Here is a 21,910-nt window from a genome sequence, read left to right as displayed (position 1 = left end):
TTGCAGTCTCCCTCTGAGGCTTCCCCATGTTGGATAAGCACTGCAGAAGATGGATGGATGGATGGTCATTAGATTTCAGTTATGCTAAATATATAGATATACTAGATAGATATAGTCCCTAGTATGTTTTTTATAAACCCATAAACTCATCATGATCTATTATCTATCCAACATTGTACAATATAATAAAAAATTAAGTGGATAAATATCCACAAGTGTAAAAGCAAAAGATATTTGGCAGACCCCCTTATCCACAGTAGTGTTCTACTCTGGTGTTAAAGGAAATGTCGTTCTAAAGTAAATGATATTGACTTCTGAAGTCTTTTGCTTTGAAATGTAATGAATTGTAATGAAATATTGCTGATGTTCATATTTTGTTATGGAGTGGCACCCAGTACAGTAAGTGCTGCTGGTGAATAACAGATTAATAATGATGAACAGAAGTCTAGATCTTGATATGTCACAGAACATGTGCGTTAACCTGTAAATGTCAGGACGTCCTGGACCGGCTGGGAATTTACGTCTACTCTAATGGCTTTTTGCTGCTGGAGCTACAGCAATGATTTAGTGAGAGCATTCATTGGTAAATGATGCTGTCAGCAAGATTTGCTGATTTCTTACTATATTCACTATAGCTGAGCCATTATTATAAATATGAAAAATATTGTATGTACTTTACACAAGAGGCACATGTGCAGTGTTTTTAGATCCCTGTCCTGTCCACTCTCATTAAGGAATTCTCATTTAACCTGCCTGCTCCTGCAGCTGTTACTTTTATATCTAACATGTTTTTCTCTGTGTTTTTGTGTCTACAGAAACTGGCCTTCATGCTGTCTCTGGGGCTCGTAACACATGACTATCTGGAGGGTGAGTATGTGTGTGTGTGTGTGTGTCTCTCCATTTTAGCATGTCTTTTAAGTACATGTAGCACAGCAAGCATACATTGTATAAAGACCCGCTTCACCCATGCATTTTATACAAAGTTATACTCAATCCAGTTAAAGCAGTCAGCCAACAATCAGCTGGCTCAGCCTGGCTCTTTGTGTTAACCTCAGCACTTTTCTTTGTGTGCAGAGATTCAGAGCAAACGTCAAGAGAGAAAGAGACGAACAACAGCAAATCCGGTGTATAGTGGAGCAGTGTTCGAGCCAGAGGTAACACACTCCCACACACAGATACAGATACAGTGTGTGCATAATATGTGGGGGATAATTCTTTAACTGTGACTGTGTTACAGCGTAAGAAAAGCACAGTGTCTTACCTGAATTCTGCTAATCAAGAGTACAGTAAGAGAGGTGAGTGTATCAGTCTGTACATTAACTCAAAGTGTGTGCACACAGTGATATTTTTATTCTGTCTATGCACAGCTTCTGACATCATGACATAACTATAAAACCAGCGAAACACTCGCAGTGTGCTTTCACTGGTACCTGTGCATTCCAGCTGAATAACCATTCCTATATTCTTTTAAACTCTGTTTCTTACACACACACACACAGTCTGTAATTGACTTATGTAATAGGTTTGCTTACAGTCGCCTGTGCACTTGGAGAAATACTGAGCAGAATGGCTGCAGAGTGTTATTGTCAGAGCGTTGCATTATTTATTAGATAGTTCATTCTCTAGTTTTTATGAGAGTTTTGTAGACTAAAATATACTAAAACCTGTCGCTGACTTCTTAAAAGCAGTTTTTTGAGCATGTAGGATTAGAAGTGTTAGTGTTATAGAGGACAGTAATGCATGACCTTCATTTACACAAACACACACACACACACACACAAACAGTATGTTATATTAAAGTGTTTCTTGCCAGCATAGATGTGCCTTACAGCCCCAAGCACTATTTAAATGTTCTGCTATAAACAGTCAGATATATCCCTGCACATGCAAATATTATTAAAATGAAAAAAAAAGAAAAGTCCGACTTTCTTTCTTGGCTTAAATGTTTAGCTGTGCATCATTAGATCATTAGATTAGATTAAATTAGATTATCTTTTGCACCCTCCTTTCAAATTAACTTTATTATATGTACATTTTCTCCTTCCACTAAAAACGACCTCTTTCTGCAGATGATAATGTGTGGATTTGTGATTTAATATCACATACATTTATATTTACAAACCTCAAGTTCGATCACACTCACTACCATGAGGTCAGCTGCCCTCATGTTCTCTATTAAAGATACTGTTTAAACGTAATATCCTGAACATTGAGATCTGAAATAAATTGTGTTTTTTCAGAGCTAATTGCAAAATGTCTTTATAAATGCATTTTCTATTTGTGGACAAATAAATTAACATAACATAATTTAAATACAAAATACAAATCGCATATTACCTTTTGCATTTTCATTTACACAAACATACAGTGTTCATCACGTATTCCATTTTGGCCAGTGAGTGCAAGGCATTCTAAAACACATGCCCCATAATATCCTCCCACCTCCAACACTGAGTGACCGGTCTCTGTGCAAGGCATCGGAAACACAATGCAAAGGGAACTGCGTTTCCATTTCAGTTATGGAAGCCAGTGCTATTTTAGGTCATATTTCGTAAGACATGGGAAATGCAATTGCAGATGACTTTGCACTTGAAATTTGGCAGACATTGTTTGTTCATGTAAATAAAATTTCAAATTGTAATATGCATCCACAAAGAAAACATAATTTTAAATACAATTTGTAGTTAGTTTTAGAAATAGTCTGTAAAAATGACTGTAAAAGATGTGCACAGATGTTTGTTTTTCACTTTTTTTTGTTTGCTTGCTTGTTTTTTTTGTTTAAGGATTTTTTAATGTTCACGTAATGTAGGTTTCTTCATCCACTCAGTAAACAACAATCCCCAGCCATTTTACAGGAGCCCCGTTTAGCTCTTTCTACAGCTTTAGGTATTATACATCTCAGTGAAAGGAACTTATTAAGCCTGATTATTAATGATTATACTTATCTGTCTAACCTCTATTAAACTAATAATTAAATCCATGGTACTGTTCATGAGGTGGAATCCCTGCTTTGCTTTTTCTGTTGTCTAACATAACGTTTTCATTCCCACTTTCTTTGCTAGCCAACGAGGATGGCTCATCAGAGGTATGTCATACCAGTGTTTCTTTTTATTTGTCTTTCCATTTTATTTTTTCCCCTTTTGTTGTCTATCTCATCTCACCCAGGTCGCCCACCCAAACCCAGCCGTGTGGTGGAGAGGGGCATCAGCCCTTTGACCCCCACCAGCCTACACCCAGCGTGTGTGGGTCCTCACTTCCCCGTCTTTCCACAATCCCTCTCATCACATCCATCCCCATCCAGCCCTCGTCTCAGCCTGAGCTCAGTGGGGGATGTAAGTAGCTATGGGAGACTACTGCACCCACTGATACACTCCCCTGTTCTCTTCAGGATTATCAGCACTCCCTATGTGACAGATGAAGATGTGGTCTCAGTGGTGGCTAAGTGATGATAGAATGACCACAGACAGATCGTGGAATTATAAATCATTACAAGTGTAGAAGAGTAATGATTTATAATCTCATATAATTTGGGTTTACATTTGAATCTAGTTCCTATCAAGGTTGTCTCAGGATGTTTTTCCTTGCCACTGTTGCTCTGGCTTGCTCATTAGGGATCCTAAACTAGGTCTACATCTGGATTCTATAAAGCTGCTTTGTGACAATTTCCATTGTTTAAATAACTATAGAATTGAGTTGAACTGACCAACATTTCTCCTGTAGCCTGCATTTTATTCTGCATCAGTTCATTCTTTTGTATAGAATGTATCTTCCCAAATAAATATTTTTAAAAGCAGTGATTTTTAAATTGTAAACCATTGCACATGGCTTTAAGTATTATGACTACTGTTAAACGTTGCTCAGGATGGTTTAAAGTACTAGTTAGTGAATTTAGTACTAGTGAATGAATCCTCCATGGCATTTTAAACGATTTGAAATCTAAGAAGTCCCACCTCCACTTGTGTGATTGGCCCAGCATGTGGCAGTCAGTGTTGTGATTGGTGGATTCTGTGTGGCAGGGAGACATCCATGATGCTTTGTGTATGGTGTGTAGGGCAGTGGGCAGTTACTCATGTGTGACGCCTGCTCACGCGTCTATCACCAGGACTGCCTGGCGCCGACCCTCCACAATGTGCCTCGGGGCATGTGGATTTGCCCCTCATGCAAAAAGCAGGTAAATGTCCACCTGAGTACCCACAATCTTTGCCCCCTCTCTGCTCCTTGCTCTTCCTAAAAAAAAAATAGAGAGATTATTGCCCAAGCCTTACAAACAGGGATTTGGCCATCCTTGAAGATCTACACAAAGTCTCAGTAACATGGAAGCGGTTCAGACCATTGAACTTGAGCCAAGGCTGTTCTGTTCTTTGGATAATTAAACTGCTTCATTGTAATGTCCACTGGTCTCTGGTATTTGCATTTTTCAGTGTTGCATTGTCTTCATCCACTTCTTTCGCATTCATGTCTTTTTGTTCATTTTTGCACCAAAGCTATGGTGATATGTGCTTTGATTGCCAATAGTAGTTTTTTTTTTATATATATAATTTCCAGATTTTGAAGAAGGATGAAGTGATAGAGTGGCCTGGAACTCTTGCCATAGTCCATTCCTACATTTCTTACAAAGCAGGTAACAGGTTTGAGTCATGGTAGCAGATCTGCCAACCTTTACCCAGTTCGTGAAGGAGCCATGCATTTTAACCTCAGAGGACGCTTATAAGTTATTTCACAAAAATTGCCAAAAAGAGCAGTCATAACCCCCCCAATAAAAAAGGATGAACCAGTCAACATAAATATGGAATACTTGACTAATTAAACTTGGAAATAATCTCCCCAATATTACCTAAGCCCCTGGAATGTCTGCTTCCGTCCCCCCATCTTACATTAATAATCCATGGTTAAATGATATAGTTAACATTATTCACATTCAGACAGCACGTCATGGTAGACACTGGAGTGCACATGTATGTATTTATCTGTGTTAGTTAAGATGTAGACAATAGAAAAGTTTAAATGTGCATTCTCCTATTAATTACTGTACATAACATCTTACATTAGTCATTTGTAAAAGGACTTTCGGAAAAAAAAGTACTGCATCCTGTTCTTTATTCCTCTGCAGGGTTGGCAGGTCTTGGGTTGGCAGGGTTGGCAGACACTATTTTATTTCCTGGTAGTGACTGAAATACATGGGATGACTTCAATCTTTTGTCTCACAGAGAGAGAACAGGAGAAGCAAAGGCTAGAGAAGTGGAGCTCTGAACTACAACAGGAGAGAGAGGAGCTTGAGCTTAAAGCTAAACAGCTCAGTGACTCCATCACGGTGAGATCATGTCTCATTTATGTCTCCAGCCCCAAGGTTTCCAACTATAGTGACATAATTAGTCATTTCATGACATTTTAAAATCTTGAGACACAACTTATATCTAGATTACTGGTTCTTGCCTCCTTCAGGTATGTACAGAGAGTAGAAATGGTGTTCTGGCCCGACAGAAGGAAATGGAGGCCTCAATAGAGAAGGTGAAGGATCTAGTGCGTCTTATTAGGGGCATCCAACTGCCCTCTCTGCCCCAGTTTTTGGCCCTGGGCATTACCAACGGAAATCCAGGCACTATTTTGACCCAACAACTCATCACCACTCAGAGCTCGGAGGAAAACCAACATCCAAACAGAAAGAACAGCACAAGTTTCGGTAGTCTCTCTGATGTAGGCAACACCTTTACAGATCTCAGAGATACCTCAAACCTACTCAACACTCCCACAAACACCAACAGCAGCATCTCAAGCGCTGAGAAAAGCGAGGACACCAGTGAAACCAAGAACACTTCCATCAGCCGACATGATTCTGTTACAGACACCTCTCCAACTCTCAGCAATACACACAGCCAGAACACCATGTGTGCCAGCTCAAACGGGACTCTGGAGCCAGAGGATGGACACGAGGAAAGTAAAAACCAAAATATCGCCAGTGACAAAGGCTGCATGGGAGACATAAATAAAAACAGCATCAGGGACCTCAGAGGAAGTGTGGAGCCTCCGTTGCCTACAGTAATGCCCATGGCAGAGGTAGTACAAGGTATAGAATAGTATCGACATTAAAGTGTGCACCCTGTTCTACCCCCTTACACCCCATACACCTCCGATCTAAAAGTGTCCTAAGTTGCCATTTGATGTTTCTGTTCCTGTGTTGTCTTGTCTGTAAGAATCCACAGTGCCATTTTGGATGAGCAGGATTAAAAGTTCTAAAGTACCAGCACCTGAAAAATTTAACACAAATAATAATAATCAATAATAATATAAAGAAATAAATTAAGAGTTATCAGAGTTTAAGATATCACACCAACGTGTGCCTGCTATAGTAGCCATTGCACCTCTTGGTTGGAAAGCTTCTGGAACAACTGAGCAAAGACTTTTTCCAGCTATTAAAACATTAGTTTTAGGACGTACAAGTAGGCATGTGCCGATAATATACAGTGGTCACGATATATATTGAGATAATAAACATGCACAGTCTTGTTATTGTAGGCAATAATATTTTTATGCCTATACTAACTCGTTTTTCAATACAAAAACCAACCTTGTGCATAATTTTAGTTTTGCTTTAAGCATGTTCGTTTATTCATTTTATTCATTAATTTCCAGTATCACTTTATCCTGGTCAGAGTCCAAGTGTATCTGGAGCACGCAGGAACACTGAGCATGAGGCAGGAAGACACCCTGCATGGGATGTCAGTCCATCACAGGGCTTTCATTTTTTAGCAGCTTGATTGTGAAATAAATGCACAAGAACATAGAAGCTATAAATACGAGGTTGCCAAAGCCTCTCCCTGCTGTTTGCAGTTAAATGGAGCGCCACAAGACAGCTAGAGGCAAGCATGTAGTGTGTGTTAATGTAATGTTGTGATTATATCATAAAGCAAGTTAAATCGGAAGTTTCACAGTATGAAAAATGTATATCGGTACATGTCTACTTCTGGTCCTATTGCTGTTAAAAGGCGTAATAAGGCTGTTAGAGTGACAGAATCAGTCCAGTACAGGTGTAGGGCTTTTCTCCCCTCTGGGCTCCAAAGCAGAACAGCTAAGTGAAAGACATGAATCATAATTTATAAGCAGGTCTTCCAGGTGTTCAACAAGCTACACACCTATTAGATGTATTTGTTCTATTTATAACGTCCATGTGCAGCAATTCTGTAAGTATATTTTTAAATTGTTGTCTTTTCAAATAAATTACTCAGCTCTGTTTTGCCAAATATTGTTTGCCACAGGGACATGTATTTTTACTTTATGGTGATTAAATAGATGTATGAATAATAGCATTGTATTTGCGTAGCATCAGTATTGAGGACTCTTAATAAAAAGTCAGACACAGCCTTTACTAGTGATCAAACTGACGTGTGTTTGAGTGTTAAGGCAGTTAGTGAGTTTGGTGTTGGATCTCAAACACAACCTTTACAACAGAGGAGTTCAAGTGTAACGTTCCATCTCTTTCCCTAATAGGTTTTAAAAAAATAGGCTCTAACAAATCAGTCACTTAGTTAATAGGATGACTCTAAAATCAGACTTAACAGTGACATTCTGGTTATGTTCCCTCTGTAGTGTACCACAGGGCTGACGGCATCTGGACAATAAGTCACGGTTTGTTAGTGATGGTTTCCGCAGCACTCTGATGTGTCACTCTTGGGGGGGTTTTTTTTGGCCCTGTGGTACTTTACTGTTGGTTTATGCACATTTTATCAAAGGAAATGTTTTATTTGTGAAATGATGCTTATGTAGCATTATACAAGGGCTTTCTATTTTGTATTGTTTTATTAGCTGAAGTGTTAGCCTTCCGCATGGCAGCACTGTTAAGACGACTCGGAGCAAAAGCACAGGAGTGCCAGGTTTAGCTAAGAACCCAACAGCACAGGAACATAAATGAACCCAACACCACTCCACTCATCTGCTGTCATATCATGTTCAAGAGTGAGCGATCAAAGACATGCTGCATTTGTATCATATCTCTGAAAGTCTACAGATGTGAGTCAGACCATTATAAATACAAGATTGTGTGTTTTATACAAGGGTACGGCGACTTTTATGAAACTTTATGTCGATAATGAAGCACAACAGATCATGCAGAGATGCAAATTACAAATATTAATGTGATGCAGGTCTGTGTAAATAGAAATAGTGCTGGTTGTGTCCTCGTATCAGCTTTGTGTGAGTGTGGGTGTGTTTCACTACTCAGGCAATCAACCCGTCTGGCCTGTTGTAGAGTTTTAAAGCGGTTGCCTTAACATGCTCTGGTTTCTTGGTTAATTCGATGTCCCAGTTGGAGGAACGTGTGTGTCAGTGTGATTTGGCAACATGACTTGTGTTTCTGTCCAGGACTCATTACTGCTTTCTGTTGCACTATCATCAGATTTTAGTTGTGTATGTTATTATGCTTATTTTTCGGCCAGTGCCTGATTTGAGTTTTGTTTACAAGATCTTTCATTTTAATTATGATGTTTTTGCACTTTCAGTTCAAACAAATTAATAGTTTTTTCTTCTCATTTCTGGAGTGTTTTTGCGTCCGTTCCATGGTTTAGTTGGATTGATTCAAAGCAGCCGAGCTTAATTTCCGCCCCGCTAGACGACAGTGTTTAGCAGCGAGCCACTTGATTTTAATTTTCTAAGGCGCTGTGGGAGACAGAACATTTTCTAGATGAATAAATGATTGTTTGCAGGAGACGTTCATACACACGTATGTGAATTTGCCAGAGTGGGACCTAAAGGACAAAAAAACAAACTGGTGTGCAACCAGTAAAATTAAAGGGGAAAGGGGGGGTATTACAAATAAATACAAAACTCTTGTTGAATCTCACTCCAGCTGTTTGATCTTCGATGTGGATTATAATAGAGAATTTTTCTTTTACTTCCTTTTTTTTTTTTTCATGATGATGAAATGTCTGATATGATAAAAGTGTGTTTAGGGGATGTTAAGGGATTGCCCATTAAATTGGATATTTACAAGTGTCATCTTCAGCCCCTCGTTGGGTTTGCTGATAAGACTGACCATTTGTGTTTGGATGTTTAAAGCTGTAGTGTCCGAAAGTGTGGAAAGTCTCTGCATATACATTACATACACTAGAGATTAAGTGTTTGTGTCATTTATTGGTCCCTAAAGTGGTTTAAAAAATAGATATATATATATTTTTTTTTTTTCAAACATGAAACTACTGGAAAGTCCAACACTGAGGCAGTGCATTACAGTCGACTGGGCAGAGTGTTGAGGTCGCCATTCACGTTTTCACTCAACACAGACTTGCAAGCCTTCCTTTTACCATTACCTCATTAAAGAGCCTCTCACCTGTACGCATTCAGGAAGGCAATCAGATAAGGAGTATTGCACAAACACAACAAATTCACAGTGGTACACCCCTCGTGCCAAACTAATTCTGAAGTGTTCAGTATGCGATTTACATAGTTCTCTTGGAAAGAAGTGTTGAATATTTTTTCATAATGGTTTTAAAGTATGATGTGATGAATTACTTTTTTACAGTTTGTATGTTATCTGGTCTTTGTTGGTCTTTGTTGTTTGGTGCTGCCTGATGTTGGTCTGTTTGTTTCATTCATAGACTTCATCGTTTTCTTCGTGTAAGTTATTTAATGCACATTTACACATCTTTCTTCATGTTGAAGGGGATGGGCATTTTAGGAGCATTTGATCAATTTGTATTTATTAATTTTTACCATTTTTGCTAATTAAAACCATAAAGTCAATCACTGGTGTGTCTGTTTCTGCATCGAACTTTACTCCTGGATTTTAATGACGTGGTTACATACAACCTCTTCACGTGTGACTCACACGGTACAGATTCTTAATGATAAATCAAATAAATAAATACGTCTAAATAAAAATAGATTCTTAACACTCTTTTTAGACTCTGGAAGCTTCAGGCTAAAATTCTTCACATATAAATCTTAAAACTGTAGATCTGATGCACAGCAGCTTAGTAATATTTAAAAAAAAAAAAAAAAAGGTCCTATGACCTGGTCTTAACCTTCTCTGCTCCAGAACATGCAGTTGTTTGGCTTGACAGATGTTCCAGTCAGTATTTTCATGAGCTCATGAAGGCTGAATCCTGTCACTCTCTGTTCCATAACTCAAAGGACCACTACGTCCATCCATTCTCTATGCCATCAGGTCACGGGGAACCTAGAGCCTATACCAGGAGACTCAGGGTACAAGGCAGGGGACACGCAGGAAAGGATGGCAGTCTATCACAGGGCACAATCACACACACACACTTTTGAGAATTTAGGGATGCGAATCAGCCTACAATGCATGTCTTTGGACTAGGGGAGGAAACCGGAGTACCCAAAGGTACTCCCAAGAAGCATGAGGAGGACATGACGGGTCATCGGTCTGTTTGACTCTCTTGGATGGGAAGGGGAAATATTTCATTACAATCCTTGGTCACTAATTCAGAAAAGAGGCTTGAGACATATCTTTCTTGTGTTTTGAAGGGTCAAGCTGCTGTATACATGTGGTTTAAAGAGCTCAAAGGATGTGCAGGAATTGAACATGTCCATTAAGGGATGGGAAGATTGATTTTGTAGGCAAGACAAGCAGGAATTCAGAGGATGGACTGCAGAGCCATGTGGAGAGAAAGGGTCAGATTCTTATGATGTGCTTAGAGTAATATCTGCTCATCTGACATCATTCTGAAGTTTCATGCATTTTCAGAAGGAGTCATCAGGGAGTTCTCAATAAATGTGTGGCAGAATGAAGCACAATGATCCATTTACAATTCTATACACTAACCTGTCTGAGATACTGATAGTAAGCTGGGAAAAATAATGGTGAGAAAGAAAAGGTAAGTTGAGTCTCATCAATAAAACTATAAATTATGAACAGGTATTAACTCACAAGAGAACAGATATAGATGGAAAAGAAAACAGACTCCAGCACCGAGGCCTGTGGGACACCTAGAGAAAGTCGTGATACTGATGTGAAACTTACTGCGGGTAACCATGGGGTCGTCATTAACTGAATATGGAAATAAACACCATATGATTTTGGTGCTGGTAAAGGGATACACTTAGTGTCCACTTTAAAAGGAACACCATTACACCTGCTCATTCTTGCGGTTATCTAATCAGCGGCAGCAGCACAATGAATAAAATCATGCTACACATCAAGAGCTTCATTTAATTTTCACATCAAACATCAGAATGGAAAAACAGCATAGCTAGTTTGTATAAGGAATGTCCTCTAATGAAAAGCAAACTTTGATTCCAGAAGACATTTCAGGAAAAAGTTAGTCCAGTCAAAGTAAATTAGATGTTTCATTTCATTGTCTGTACCACTTATCTGATCTATCCTCAGGTCAGGGGGGTGTGTGCCTATCTCAGGCATCAAGGATACACCCTGGACAGAATGCCAACCCATCACAGGGTACACACACTCATTACTGGCAATTTAGAGATTCCAATAAGCCTAGAAGCATGTCTTTGGACTGTGGGGGGAAACCCACCAAGCACGGGGACCACACACACACACAGTGAGCAGGAGCGAGACTCAAACCCAGGATACTGGAGGTGTGAGGTGAATATACTAACCACTAAGCCACCATGCTGCCCCATTAGATGTTTCAGTTTCCGAAAAAATCTCATTTCCAAGCTGGACTGGACTCATCCCAAGTCTGGGAAGGAATTCCTCTGAATTAACAGATAACAAGGGTGGAGCTTCTATGTAGGAAAACATGTAGGAATTCTATGTAGGATAATTCTCTTTGATAGCCTTAGGTTAAGCGTGTTTCACTGCGATCTCACTGGTCACTGAAGATTGGATTCTTGTCCTTTTCATGCAAAAAAAAAAATTCACACTCTTTCCTGCTGTTTTTTATTGCTTTTTAAATCTTTTCAGACTTCATTCGTTTTCAAAGGTCATGAGCTTTACCTTGAAAAGAGGAACCGTGAATGTAATCACACTGATGCATTAGGAAGGCAGTGTGTTAATGTACAGAGCACATATTCATGTCTAAAACTGTTACTTATAATCCTTGGTCTATAATTCTTGGACAATAAAATTCCCAAACATTTTCTACATTTCCGTATCGTATCAGATGAGAAAATGAGTGCTTTAATAAATTAATAATAAATTCTAGACATTCCATATTTGCACCAAATAATCTAACTTGCCTTCCAATAAAGGTAATCAGGTGATCCAAATAATGCTGATTTTATTTCAGTTATTCAGATGTAAATGTAGTGATTCGATGCAGATCCACTAGAACTAGAAACGTTAGATTTCTTGGGTAATTAAAAACAAATCAGTTCAGAAATATTCAAATTGCTTATTCAGCTTTATTTAAAGACTGTAGCTACAAGACAAATAAATAAATAAATAAGGAAAATTTGCTATAAATCTTCCTTTTTTGCTCTGTATGTCTTGAGGTCTCTTTTGTAGCTCTATCTCTCACACATACACATACTGAATATCCAAAGTTAAAGAAAGCACATATCTTGCAGATTAGCAAATGGCTTTCAGCTAATAAAGCGAAGCCTTCTACTTTTTCTCTCTTCTTCTTTAAAGACGTTATTCCTCAGCATCACTGATGAAATCACTGAGCTGTGAGCTATGCTATGAAGCACACTAATCAGCTTTCTATCTGAATATCAGTTTCCCTGCTGTATAAAAATACTGCACTAAGGTATAACATTATGCCTTCATCATTTTTTTGGTCAAGAATGATTTTTTTTCATCATAAGCACTGATCTCTTAACATTAATATGCTATGTTTAAGCTGGAGCTATGCAAAAGTGTGAAATTCACTGCATGAGCAAGTCACACCTAGTTTGCAAATCTTCTTTATGCAAGCAATGTTTGTTCTCTTTACCCAACATGATCTTTGCTAGAAGATTAAAAACTAAAACATTTTAAATTTCCTTCTTTCTATTCTGTCAGAATTCAGTCACAATGGAATCCAACGAGTTCTCCCAGACATCACACATACACTTGGTGCTTACAGTGGATGTAATAAGGGTAACCCTTTCCCCAGATTTATAGCAAATCAAGCAAGATTACTGCCTATAAAATGTATCCCACCTGACATTTCTCCTCACCACCACAAAAAGAAGAATCAGAGAAATACAGCTATAAAAGCTCTAATACAGTATTTCAGTGGAACACCGTTTCCCATTTCTGGGGCCTGAAATTTCCCTGGAGTGAGCGTTTTACTTTCAGACATCTTCCTCAACAGGATGGTTAGAATCTTATTGGTTGTGTTTCTTAACTGGGAGGTTCAGAAGCTCCCAATATGGCAGTGTGTGTGTGTGTGTGTGTGTGTGTCTTTTAACTTCCTTACAGCTCAGATTAGCATCTTGACATATTAATATCTTGACATCTTGGCACTTAATCATTTTAACTGTATACAGGACATCTCCTGCACTTTAATGACTATCATGTTGCCTTGTAGTTCCCACAGAATTGACCCTCCACCCAAATAAGGTCAAAGGTTCTCCAGTGGTGTTCGCTTTCCACCAGTTGTCAGGGTGGAGAAGTGCATCTACTGTATATAGTACTGTAAAAGTTAGGTGTATCTAATAAACTGGCAACGAAGTGTGTAAATGCGTGGGAGTTTCCCATCACTTTCAGGATATATTTAACAAGTCCTGTCATTTTCCTGACTGATGGCCTGAACGTATTCAGCAGACCTGGATATCAGCACACCTCCATAGTTGCATCACCACTGCATGGTTTTGCTGCGCGTGAGTTTATTCTTGAGCGCATGCCTCATCTGCAGCACACGTGAACGCTTGTCCATGGCTAACAGGTGACGATGAAACTCCACCCGAACCTCGCGGATCAGCTGGCTGAAGGCTGCCTCTACCTCAGAGGAACACTCTGCTACGGAGAGCTCGAAAAAATTACACCTGGTACACCAAATCAGACAAAACATTAAATAAATAAATAAATAAATAAATAAATAAATAAATAAATAAATAATAATAATAATAATAATAATAATAACACTACATTTACACATTGTGTACATTATACAGCATTTACACATAAAAAAGATCTGCATCATACCAACATTTCTACCTGTAGCACCTAGAGAGGAATAAAATAATTTATTTGTGATTTCCACAGTTGGATATTTTCCCCATTTTCTTCCCAGTTTGGTCGCATGTCGATTCCCAGTCATCAGCCTGCTCTCCCCATCACGTCACAGGTTATGCTACTAACAGTTAAGTTGTCTTAACAGTTAAGTTGTCAAACAGTTAAGTTTGTCACATATACATTACAGCACAGTAAAATTCTTTCTTCACATATCCCATCCTTGGGGGTTGGGGTCAGAGCGCAGGGAAAGCCATGATGCAGCACCCCTGGAGCAGGGTTTGGGGGCCTGGCCCCTATTCTAAAAGCAACATATTTCTGTTTCTTATTCAGTATGTCATCATGCTTTGTTTCCTCTCGTGTCAACACTTTCAAATTGCAGGTTACTTTCAGAATGTTGATAAATCAACTCACTTCTTGTGTTGCAGTGTGTCAGTGGGATTTACACACCTCAGGTCTCTGGCCAAAGCCTGTCCCTCTTCTGTCCTAACAGCACGTCCATTCTCCATGTCATTCTTATTTGCTACAATCACTGTGGGGATTCCTAAGCAATGGAAACAACGCACGCACACACACACACACACTGAGTACTCCTAAATCAAAGCAGGCCATCATAAAAGTAATAGCAGGTAGAAAGTGTATTTATGGCATCATAAAAGATGGACAACACACACACACACACACACACAGCCTTAGAGTCACTGACACTCGAATGTTTACACCACACAATTATAGGTTACACAGATATTTACTGCAGGTCTAGATCTTTATCTTAACTTGGAATTATTTACCTTTGGAAAAAATACCTCACATGACATGAACAAAGCCAGAGTGAAGCTGATCTGAGGTCAGTCTTACCCAGGCTCTGTCTGATGTGATCAATGAGCCTCTTGAGGCGCGCGACTGCCTCGAAGCTGCTGCGGTCAGTCACTGAGTACACGATCAGAAAGCCATCACCCCATTTAATAGAGCTCTCCAGAGAGGTGGTGCCAGGTCCAACACACTCCTGAGCACATACACACACACACACACACAGAGTGGGCTCAGCGATGATGAAGTATGAGATCTGAGACCAAGTAGGTGGCAGAAGGAGCTGATCAAACCCAGGACATGTAGGAGTTATAGCTTCAATCCAAACACTGAAACTGTAACTTCTAATTCTGATCCTAATTCTAGTGTTTACTTAGAAATATCTAAACACAATCCACTGATGCTCAGAAAAGAAGAAGAGCTGAGAGGACTGGAATGATCACAACAGCACTGCTTACTGTCAGTGTGACAGCGAGGAACGATCCCGAGCATGTAGGTGATGGACGAAGGTAAGCCCTCACACGGAGAAGACCACTGGTGTGACCAAGAACACTGAGCGTGGCTGTCACAATAACAGACTAAAACTCCTGAGCAGGATTTTTCTATAATATGTAATGTTAAACCTCTAGTCCATAATATCCAGTGTGTAAACGTGATCCAGAATAAATTAGAAAAACATTTACATAAAGCTTTAGTTCATAGTGATGACTTAATAATGACCTCGTATTAGCAGAGCATAACAAAAAACATTGATTGTTAATTGTACTGCAGTGTGTATATTAATGCCATGGCTGATTAAATTGTGTTGATTAATAGGTTGTCGTTTGTTCAATAGCATTAATTCACAAAGCACCACAGAAATGCATGAATGGTTAGAGGCCTCATTTACATATTACGACCCTCTGAAACTGCAGCAATCAAAAGCCATATCATGTTAACAATGAACTAATGATTGTGTTGTATTGTGTTTTATTTATATATTTTAAATGATCATTGTTAATAAGATGTAATGTCGCTTAATGTACTGGTTTGTTCCTTACAGCATGTGACATAGTACAAAGTCAGAGCTGTGTGTGTGTGTGTGTGGTCCAGACTGAAGAACAGTGTGTACCTTGTTAACTGTGTCTAAAATCTCCAGGTCAATCGCTTCCTTGTCCACTATTTTGCGGCACCTGTACGTCACTTCTGAGAGAACAACACAATATAAACCAAACAAGACGGTCAGAAGATTGAAAACATGGTTCACTGGGAATGTGAATCAGTGTGTGTGTGTGTGTGTGTGTTACCCTTTTTATGGTCATACTCCCCAATGAAGCGCTTGGTGATGAATCTCACACACAGAGCTGGATTTTAAACAAAAGGAGTGTGAGGGAAACAGCAACAGCGAGAGAACCAAAGGGTCCGAGAATCAAAGAAACAGAGACAAAGTGACAAAAAAAGAGAAGAGGTATAATATATTATTAACAGTAGGACAATTTATTATTAAAAGGCCACCAAAGTAAGCCTTTGCCTTTTACCCGTCTTTCCACAGTTCTCTCGTCCCAGCAGCACCAGTTTTGCTCTCGCCATTTTTCGTGTCTCTGTCATTCTTGCTCTAGCTGAGAACATTAACATTAACATTAATTTATTAATATACATGAATATTTATCACCATATTACATCCAGCTCACCTACCAGCATACTCACCAACATCACACCATATCTCGACACACATCACACACAAATTCTTTCACTTACGTTCGATTTATCCGGAGTGATACAGACACCACTGTGTCCTCCACACGGCAGAGCCGCTCAGGTTCCTGAAGGTGCCCCAACAACCTCGAGGTCTCAGCACATCCAAAGCTTTTTGATAAATGACAGAAAGTGCACTTGGCAAGTCTTTAGAGCGTATGTGTGGGATTGGGACGGGGCCACACACAAAGCCTGCCCTAACATTACCATCAGCCTGCCTACTGCATGCTTCACTAACAGCACATAGTGTTCACTCTTTCTCCCTCCCACTCCTTCTCTACATTCATCACTCCTTTCCGAGACGCTGTGGAGTCATTTTCTGTCTTCTTCTGCAGGACCCTCTTTGCACTCTGATTAAAGAAGCGGTTGATTTATAGCCTCTGATGGCAGAAACATTCCGTCTGTTCTGTAAAGTGCCCATTACCTGCAGCTAAAATTACCGAGTCCCATTCATCATTGATTATGTATTCAGCCTTTTTTTTTTTTTTCTTTTGCATTGTGGAACTTAGGCAATCAATAGGCTGGAAAAAAGTCCAACATTTCATATTTTTTACCTCTCTTTCTCTTTTCTTCTCCAGGCTTTTCCCACAAGACAGTGGATACAAAGAGTACTAAAGAAATTCGGGGCATCAGATGTTAACCTGCAAACTAAAAAACTAGTCCAAATGAATGCGATTCCACAATTTGTATGCAGCTGTATCTCTTCAGCACTAGAAATATATGTTTTTACGTTCCAATTGAAAATGCACCCTAGCACTATGTCCTGGAATAAATCACCTTATCACCTTTGCTTTCGGGGTTTATTATATTCCAGAAAGAACAGAAGCATTTACTGGACACTATTTCATAATCTGCTGTAAGGCTACAGTTCTGTATATACTGTTTCATTATGGAGGACAATTTCTTTTAAATAACAGCAGCTAGAGTCCGTACCACTGGAACCGTACACGTATCTCACACTCCAGATAAATTTTCTAAAGTATGGGAGCCATTTTTAAATGACATGGATTATTTTGCATGGATTTTCGTGATTGGGAGCAGGTATGCAAGTACTTAAAGTGTGTAAAATTTGTATTTTGGATCAGCATTTTTGTGATTTTGTGTAAAAAAACTGAAATGAGCTGTCTCTTTTTCTTCTTCTTTAACCTTTATTGTTCCGTCTATTGACAAATAAATGAGTGTTCTTTTTTTGTTGTTGTTGGTTGATAAAAACCCAATAAATAATATTAATAATAATAATAATAATAATAATAATAATAATAATAATAATAATAATTCTACTACTACTACTACTCATAATAATATTAATAATAATGTTTAAAAAGATACTACTACTACTACTACTACTACTAATAATAATAATGGTTATTTAAGGACAATAAAAATGCACAAATTAAATCACCAGTTAATATCTTTAAAATTAGCAAAATGATCTAGAGAGCAGAGCATTTATTTCCCTGCAGCCAGCATGTGGTATGTGAGCTGTATGGAGCATCAGCTTTAGAAATAATTCTGCATGCACACCACTCTTAACTTGTTTTCCATTAGGAAACTGAGAAAGAGAAGAGAGTCTCTCTTTCCATGTGAGCTGGTTTCAAATCATTTTGCGTGTTTGTGTGTTTTTGAAGGGATCCCAACTATGTCACAATGTAAACGTGTAGCTTTCTAGCAAAATTCTTTTAAAATAAATAAATAAATAAAAGTACACATTATCTGTTTAATCCAAATAATGTATTCGCATTTGCTTACATGCTTCCAACACATACAAACACACAAAATAACAAGTTCAGGTTCGTCGTCAAATCTTCACAAACGTCTTGTGTGTAATGTTTGTTTACTTCAGTCTGAGACATCACGTCAGCTCTGAGGCTCAGTCCCAGCTCAACTCTAGCTAAAGTGATTCTGGATCAGTTCCTGTCGCACTCTCAGTGCCTCCAGGTCCACTTTTTCTGCTGGATCGCTGCTCTCTTCTGATTGGTCAGTGGCCTCGGTCCTCTCGAAGGTCCAGGCGTCCAGTCCAGACTGCAGCGAGACATTATGGAGAACGCAGCACGCTTGGATGATGTGGGAACACTTCTCCGGCGAGTACTGCAGATAGCCTTTGGCTCCATCCAGGCATCGGAAACGTGTCTGGAGAGCGCGGAACGTGCGGTCAACGATCTCATGCGTGGTCATGTGAGCCAGGTTGTAGCGGTAATCTGCCGGAGTCTCTGGATTCGAGACCGGAGTCATCAACCACTTTCGCAGAGGATAGCGATTATCTCCTGCAAAGACATAAAAGAGAAAATCTCTCTCAGACAAACGAGTGCAGAAAACCACTTTACAAGCACATGTTAAATGTGAAGAACTGCAGCGTCACCCAACTGTGACTGATTAATGAGACAATTAGGGAGAAACAGCACATTCTTGTGGAATGAACAGACAATAAGAGGAGGATGTGAACTGCGAGAAGCAGATAAACATCAGGGTAGAGACTTAATAGAAGTGGGACACAATTTAATATTTAATATTAATACAGCTACCTGTCCCCTCAGAGGGAAGTGTCAGTACAACTCAATACACAGTTATTCTCACTGATGAAACATTTCTATCCTGATGGCAGTGAGCTCTCTTTCTTTTGAAAATTACATGTCAGATGGACAAATACATATGTAAATATTTCACATAATCTTAAAGTAGGCTCTTTTCTGTTCCACTCACCTAAAAGCCAGCCCTCATGGTTCATTTGCTCCTCAAACAGCTTGCACACGCTAGACTGGTTAAAAACAGCTCTGTCTGTCAGACTGCCAGGCCAATGTGTCTCGGCACTCAGCAGCAACCCTCGGGCGTCGCAAACCAGTTGGCAGTTAATGGAGTGGAAGCCTTTCTTATTAACATACGATGAATCCTCTGCGTTAGGTGCTTTTATCGCTATGTGTGCACAGTCTACAACTCCTAAAACGTTAGGAATCCCTGCCACCCTGTAGAACTCTTCTTTAGTCTGCTGCTTGGTGGCCTCGTCCCTGTTGAAGCCGATGAACTCCGGGGCTTTCTCCATCAGAGCTTTGGTGACATTTGAGACACAGCGACTCATAGAGGCCTGGCTGATGCCTATGGCGTCGCCCATCTTGCTCTGAAAGGACCCCGATGTGTAGAAACCCAAAGCTGCAAGAATCTGAACATCGGGGCTGATCGCTCGCGACCTCTGCGTGCGCCTTAACAAGCTCTCCTTCAGCAGCTCCACCAAGTAATAGATGAACTCACGCGGGAAACCAAACGTCGTCAACAGAAACTCGTCTGACACGGTTTCAATGTCAAATCGATCCAGGGTTTTGTGTCCGCGGCCATGGAGCAACAGGTCACAGTCCAGGATCGCGATAGGGATTGCCATTATGAATTCAACTATCTGAAAGAAAATGTACCAAGGTTAGAAATACGAGCAGCACAGAAACAGAATTCATTAGATCATTTACAGTTTGCCACAAAGATTTTGACCAGTGTTACACTGTGGACAAGATAAACTCACTGATCTAATGGGTGCAGGTTAAATTACTTATATGGTTGATATGGCCAAAAAAAAAGAGAAAACAGTGCCCCTCTGATGAGTGTATAATTTAAGCAACACTATGCTTAAAGGACATTAGCAGCAATAATCTTCATATTGATATTCATTACTGTTTTAGGGATTTCTTGAATGAACAGCCTGCTTCAGATCAGGTCACAGTGCCTCATCCTGGTAAGGTCTGGACTCTTGACTCAGAGACACAGAATTTTTTTTTTATTAAAACCATCCTGTTATTGAGTTACTTATGTGTTTTGGGTCATTCTCTGATTGCATCATCCAACTTATATTAATGTCCAGGTGACAGACTCCCTGTTCAGACCCTGAGGTAACACCAAAGTACGATATTCCTCAAGTAACTTAACATTACTGAGCTTCATAAGGTCCACAGACCCTGAGGAGTATGTGACACACTGACAGGCGGTCCAGAACATTATAATTTATATATATATAATTATTTATTTTATTTTTTTAAGTGTCACAAAGTTACAGATAATTATCAACTATTATTTAAAAAGTTACAGAGTTTAGTTATTGCAGTTGTAAAATTAAATGACCATTTAATTTGCCAGTTGTGGTTCAACTGTCCAGATGCTCATATGCTATATTTGGGTTTCATATGCCAGCTACGGCTTAATGCCACTTTTCAGGATTTACACTTTTCATCCACCTGAACATTGATGCAGTAATCTAATCAGCTAGTCTCACAGGTCCAGGTCAAGAGCTTCAGTTATCTTTCACATCAAGAATCAGAATGAAGAAACTGTGTGATTTCTGTTACAGTAACTGTGGCATTGATGTTTTACTGTGGTATTGATGTTCTACTGTTATTGCAGTTGTAAAACTAATGTGTGAATTGAATGCATTTACTCTGAAGGCATAAATGGGCTTCAACTGCAATTTGTAATAAAACCAGTAATAGAAGTGTTAATATGTGTATCACATCTTATTGATATTAACACAGTGTGAACGCAGAGCCGCTGATTTACGGAAGGTTCCAGAATAAAATTCTCCAGAGGGTTCAATAAATATACAAACATTTTTAATGCAAGAATATACTCTTAAAAATGAGTACATTAACTCTTCATTAAAAGGGTGCGTTTGTAAATGTTTAATAATGGAAAGGGTTCAAGCTTCAAAATGTTACAGCACGTGCAACCTGACCTGAACCTGCTCTGACTTTAACAGCAAGCACAGAGCTAACAGGAACACAGCACTCACTTAAACAAACATTATAGATTTACTAATCGGTCAAATTAAAGAATGTGCAAATGAGTTTTGAAAAAACAACAACAACGCACAAACCCAAAGCAACACTATTCATAAACAAAAGACGTGGGTTTATACTCTTTCACAGCTACATTACCCGGGACGCTGCTGGTTTGTTTACACCGCCATTGAAATCTCACTCCACACTTTCCTCACATTTCACTCCACACGTTCCATGTTTAAACATTCATCCAGATCTGTACTTAACTACACGGATTATGTTTAGCCACTTTCTTTCTATGAATCGCTTTGTGTAAAGTTAATATTTTATTTCAAACGATGTATAAACCTCGCATTTCCGTCTAATTGGTGCATTTCTGCTGTCCGATTTTCGATACTCTACCAGAGTAGTTTAAACAGCCTGCTTAAACCCTGTATAGATTTGCCGACGTTTTAAAAAGAAAAAAAATAAACAACATTTTGTTTGGTAGTTTTTTTTTCTTTATGAATAATCCAACTTCGTGATATAAAACGACTTT

General features: G+C 39.1%; 2 protein-coding genes and 1 pseudogene across 4 annotated transcripts; 1 reads left to right on the top strand and 2 right to left on the bottom strand.

The window, feature by feature from the left end:
- Window positions 1–9,732, top strand: part of LOC131347717 (PHD finger protein 21A-like) — a 31,558-nt pseudogene extending 21,826 nt beyond the window's left edge.
- A 1,391-nt stretch (window positions 9,733–11,123) lies between these two features.
- zgc:110699 (uncharacterized protein LOC325371 homolog) lies at window positions 11,124–16,900 on the bottom strand. Of its 2 annotated transcripts, none has more exons than XM_058381389.1 (7): window positions 16,625–16,900; window positions 16,405–16,485; window positions 16,174–16,230; window positions 15,999–16,072; window positions 14,936–15,083; window positions 14,492–14,621; window positions 11,124–13,890 (listed from the first exon to the last, which is right to left on the bottom strand). In XM_058381389.1, the coding sequence occupies exons 2-7, from the start codon at window positions 16,472–16,474 to the stop codon at window positions 13,701–13,703; spliced, it is 669 nt and encodes a 222-aa protein (XP_058237372.1). In that variant the 5' UTR covers window positions 16,475–16,485; window positions 16,625–16,900; the 3' UTR covers window positions 11,124–13,700. The 2 variants fall into 2 exon arrangements, with proteins under 2 accessions (XP_058237372.1, XP_058237373.1); XM_058381390.1 differs by having other exon boundaries at window positions 11,128–13,890; window positions 14,528–14,621; window positions 16,625–16,886.
- A 1,437-nt stretch (window positions 16,901–18,337) lies between these two features.
- Window positions 18,338–21,898, bottom strand: harbi1 (harbinger transposase derived 1). 2 transcript variants are annotated; one of them, XM_058381955.1, is made up of 3 exons: window positions 21,529–21,898; window positions 19,322–20,006; window positions 18,338–18,885 (listed from the first exon to the last, which is right to left on the bottom strand). In XM_058381955.1, the coding sequence occupies exons 2-3, from the start codon at window positions 19,989–19,991 to the stop codon at window positions 18,509–18,511; spliced, it is 1,047 nt and encodes a 348-aa protein (XP_058237938.1). In that variant the 5' UTR covers window positions 19,992–20,006; window positions 21,529–21,898; the 3' UTR covers window positions 18,338–18,508. The 2 variants fall into 2 exon arrangements, with proteins under 2 accessions (XP_058237938.1, XP_058237939.1); XM_058381956.1 differs by lacking the exon at window positions 21,529–21,898 and adding an exon at window positions 20,276–21,519.
- Between the last annotated feature and the right edge of the window lie 12 nt (window positions 21,899–21,910).

The sequence above is a fragment of the Hemibagrus wyckioides genome, linkage group LG27, assembly GCF_019097595.1.
Source record: "Hemibagrus wyckioides isolate EC202008001 linkage group LG27, SWU_Hwy_1.0, whole genome shotgun sequence".
In the NCBI taxonomy this organism is placed as follows: domain Eukaryota; kingdom Metazoa; phylum Chordata; class Actinopteri; order Siluriformes; family Bagridae; genus Hemibagrus; species Hemibagrus wyckioides.
This window is presented reverse-complemented; position numbering and strand designations above follow the sequence as displayed.

Excerpts from the sequence above, each read along its gene's own strand:
- zgc:110699 (XM_058381389.1), bottom strand. The coding sequence starts at position 16,474 with ATGACAGAGACACGAAAAATGGCGAGAGCAAAACTGGTGCTGCTGGGA. Across the intron at positions 14,622-14,935 it reads TCACATCAGACAGAGCCTGG|GAATCCCCACAGTGATTGTA; the intron begins GTAAGACTGACC and ends TCCATTGCTTAG. Across the intron at positions 13,891-14,491 it reads GACACACTGCAACACAAGAA|GTGTAATTTTTTCGAGCTCT; the intron begins GTGAGTTGATTT and ends TTGGTGTACCAG.
- harbi1 (XM_058381955.1), bottom strand. The coding sequence starts at position 19,991 with ATGGCAATCCCTATCGCGATCCTGGACTGTGACCTGTTGCTCCATGGC. Across the intron at positions 18,886-19,321 it reads CCATGAGGGCTGGCTTTTAG|GAGATAATCGCTATCCTCTG; the intron begins GTGAGTGGAACA and ends ATGTCTTTGCAG.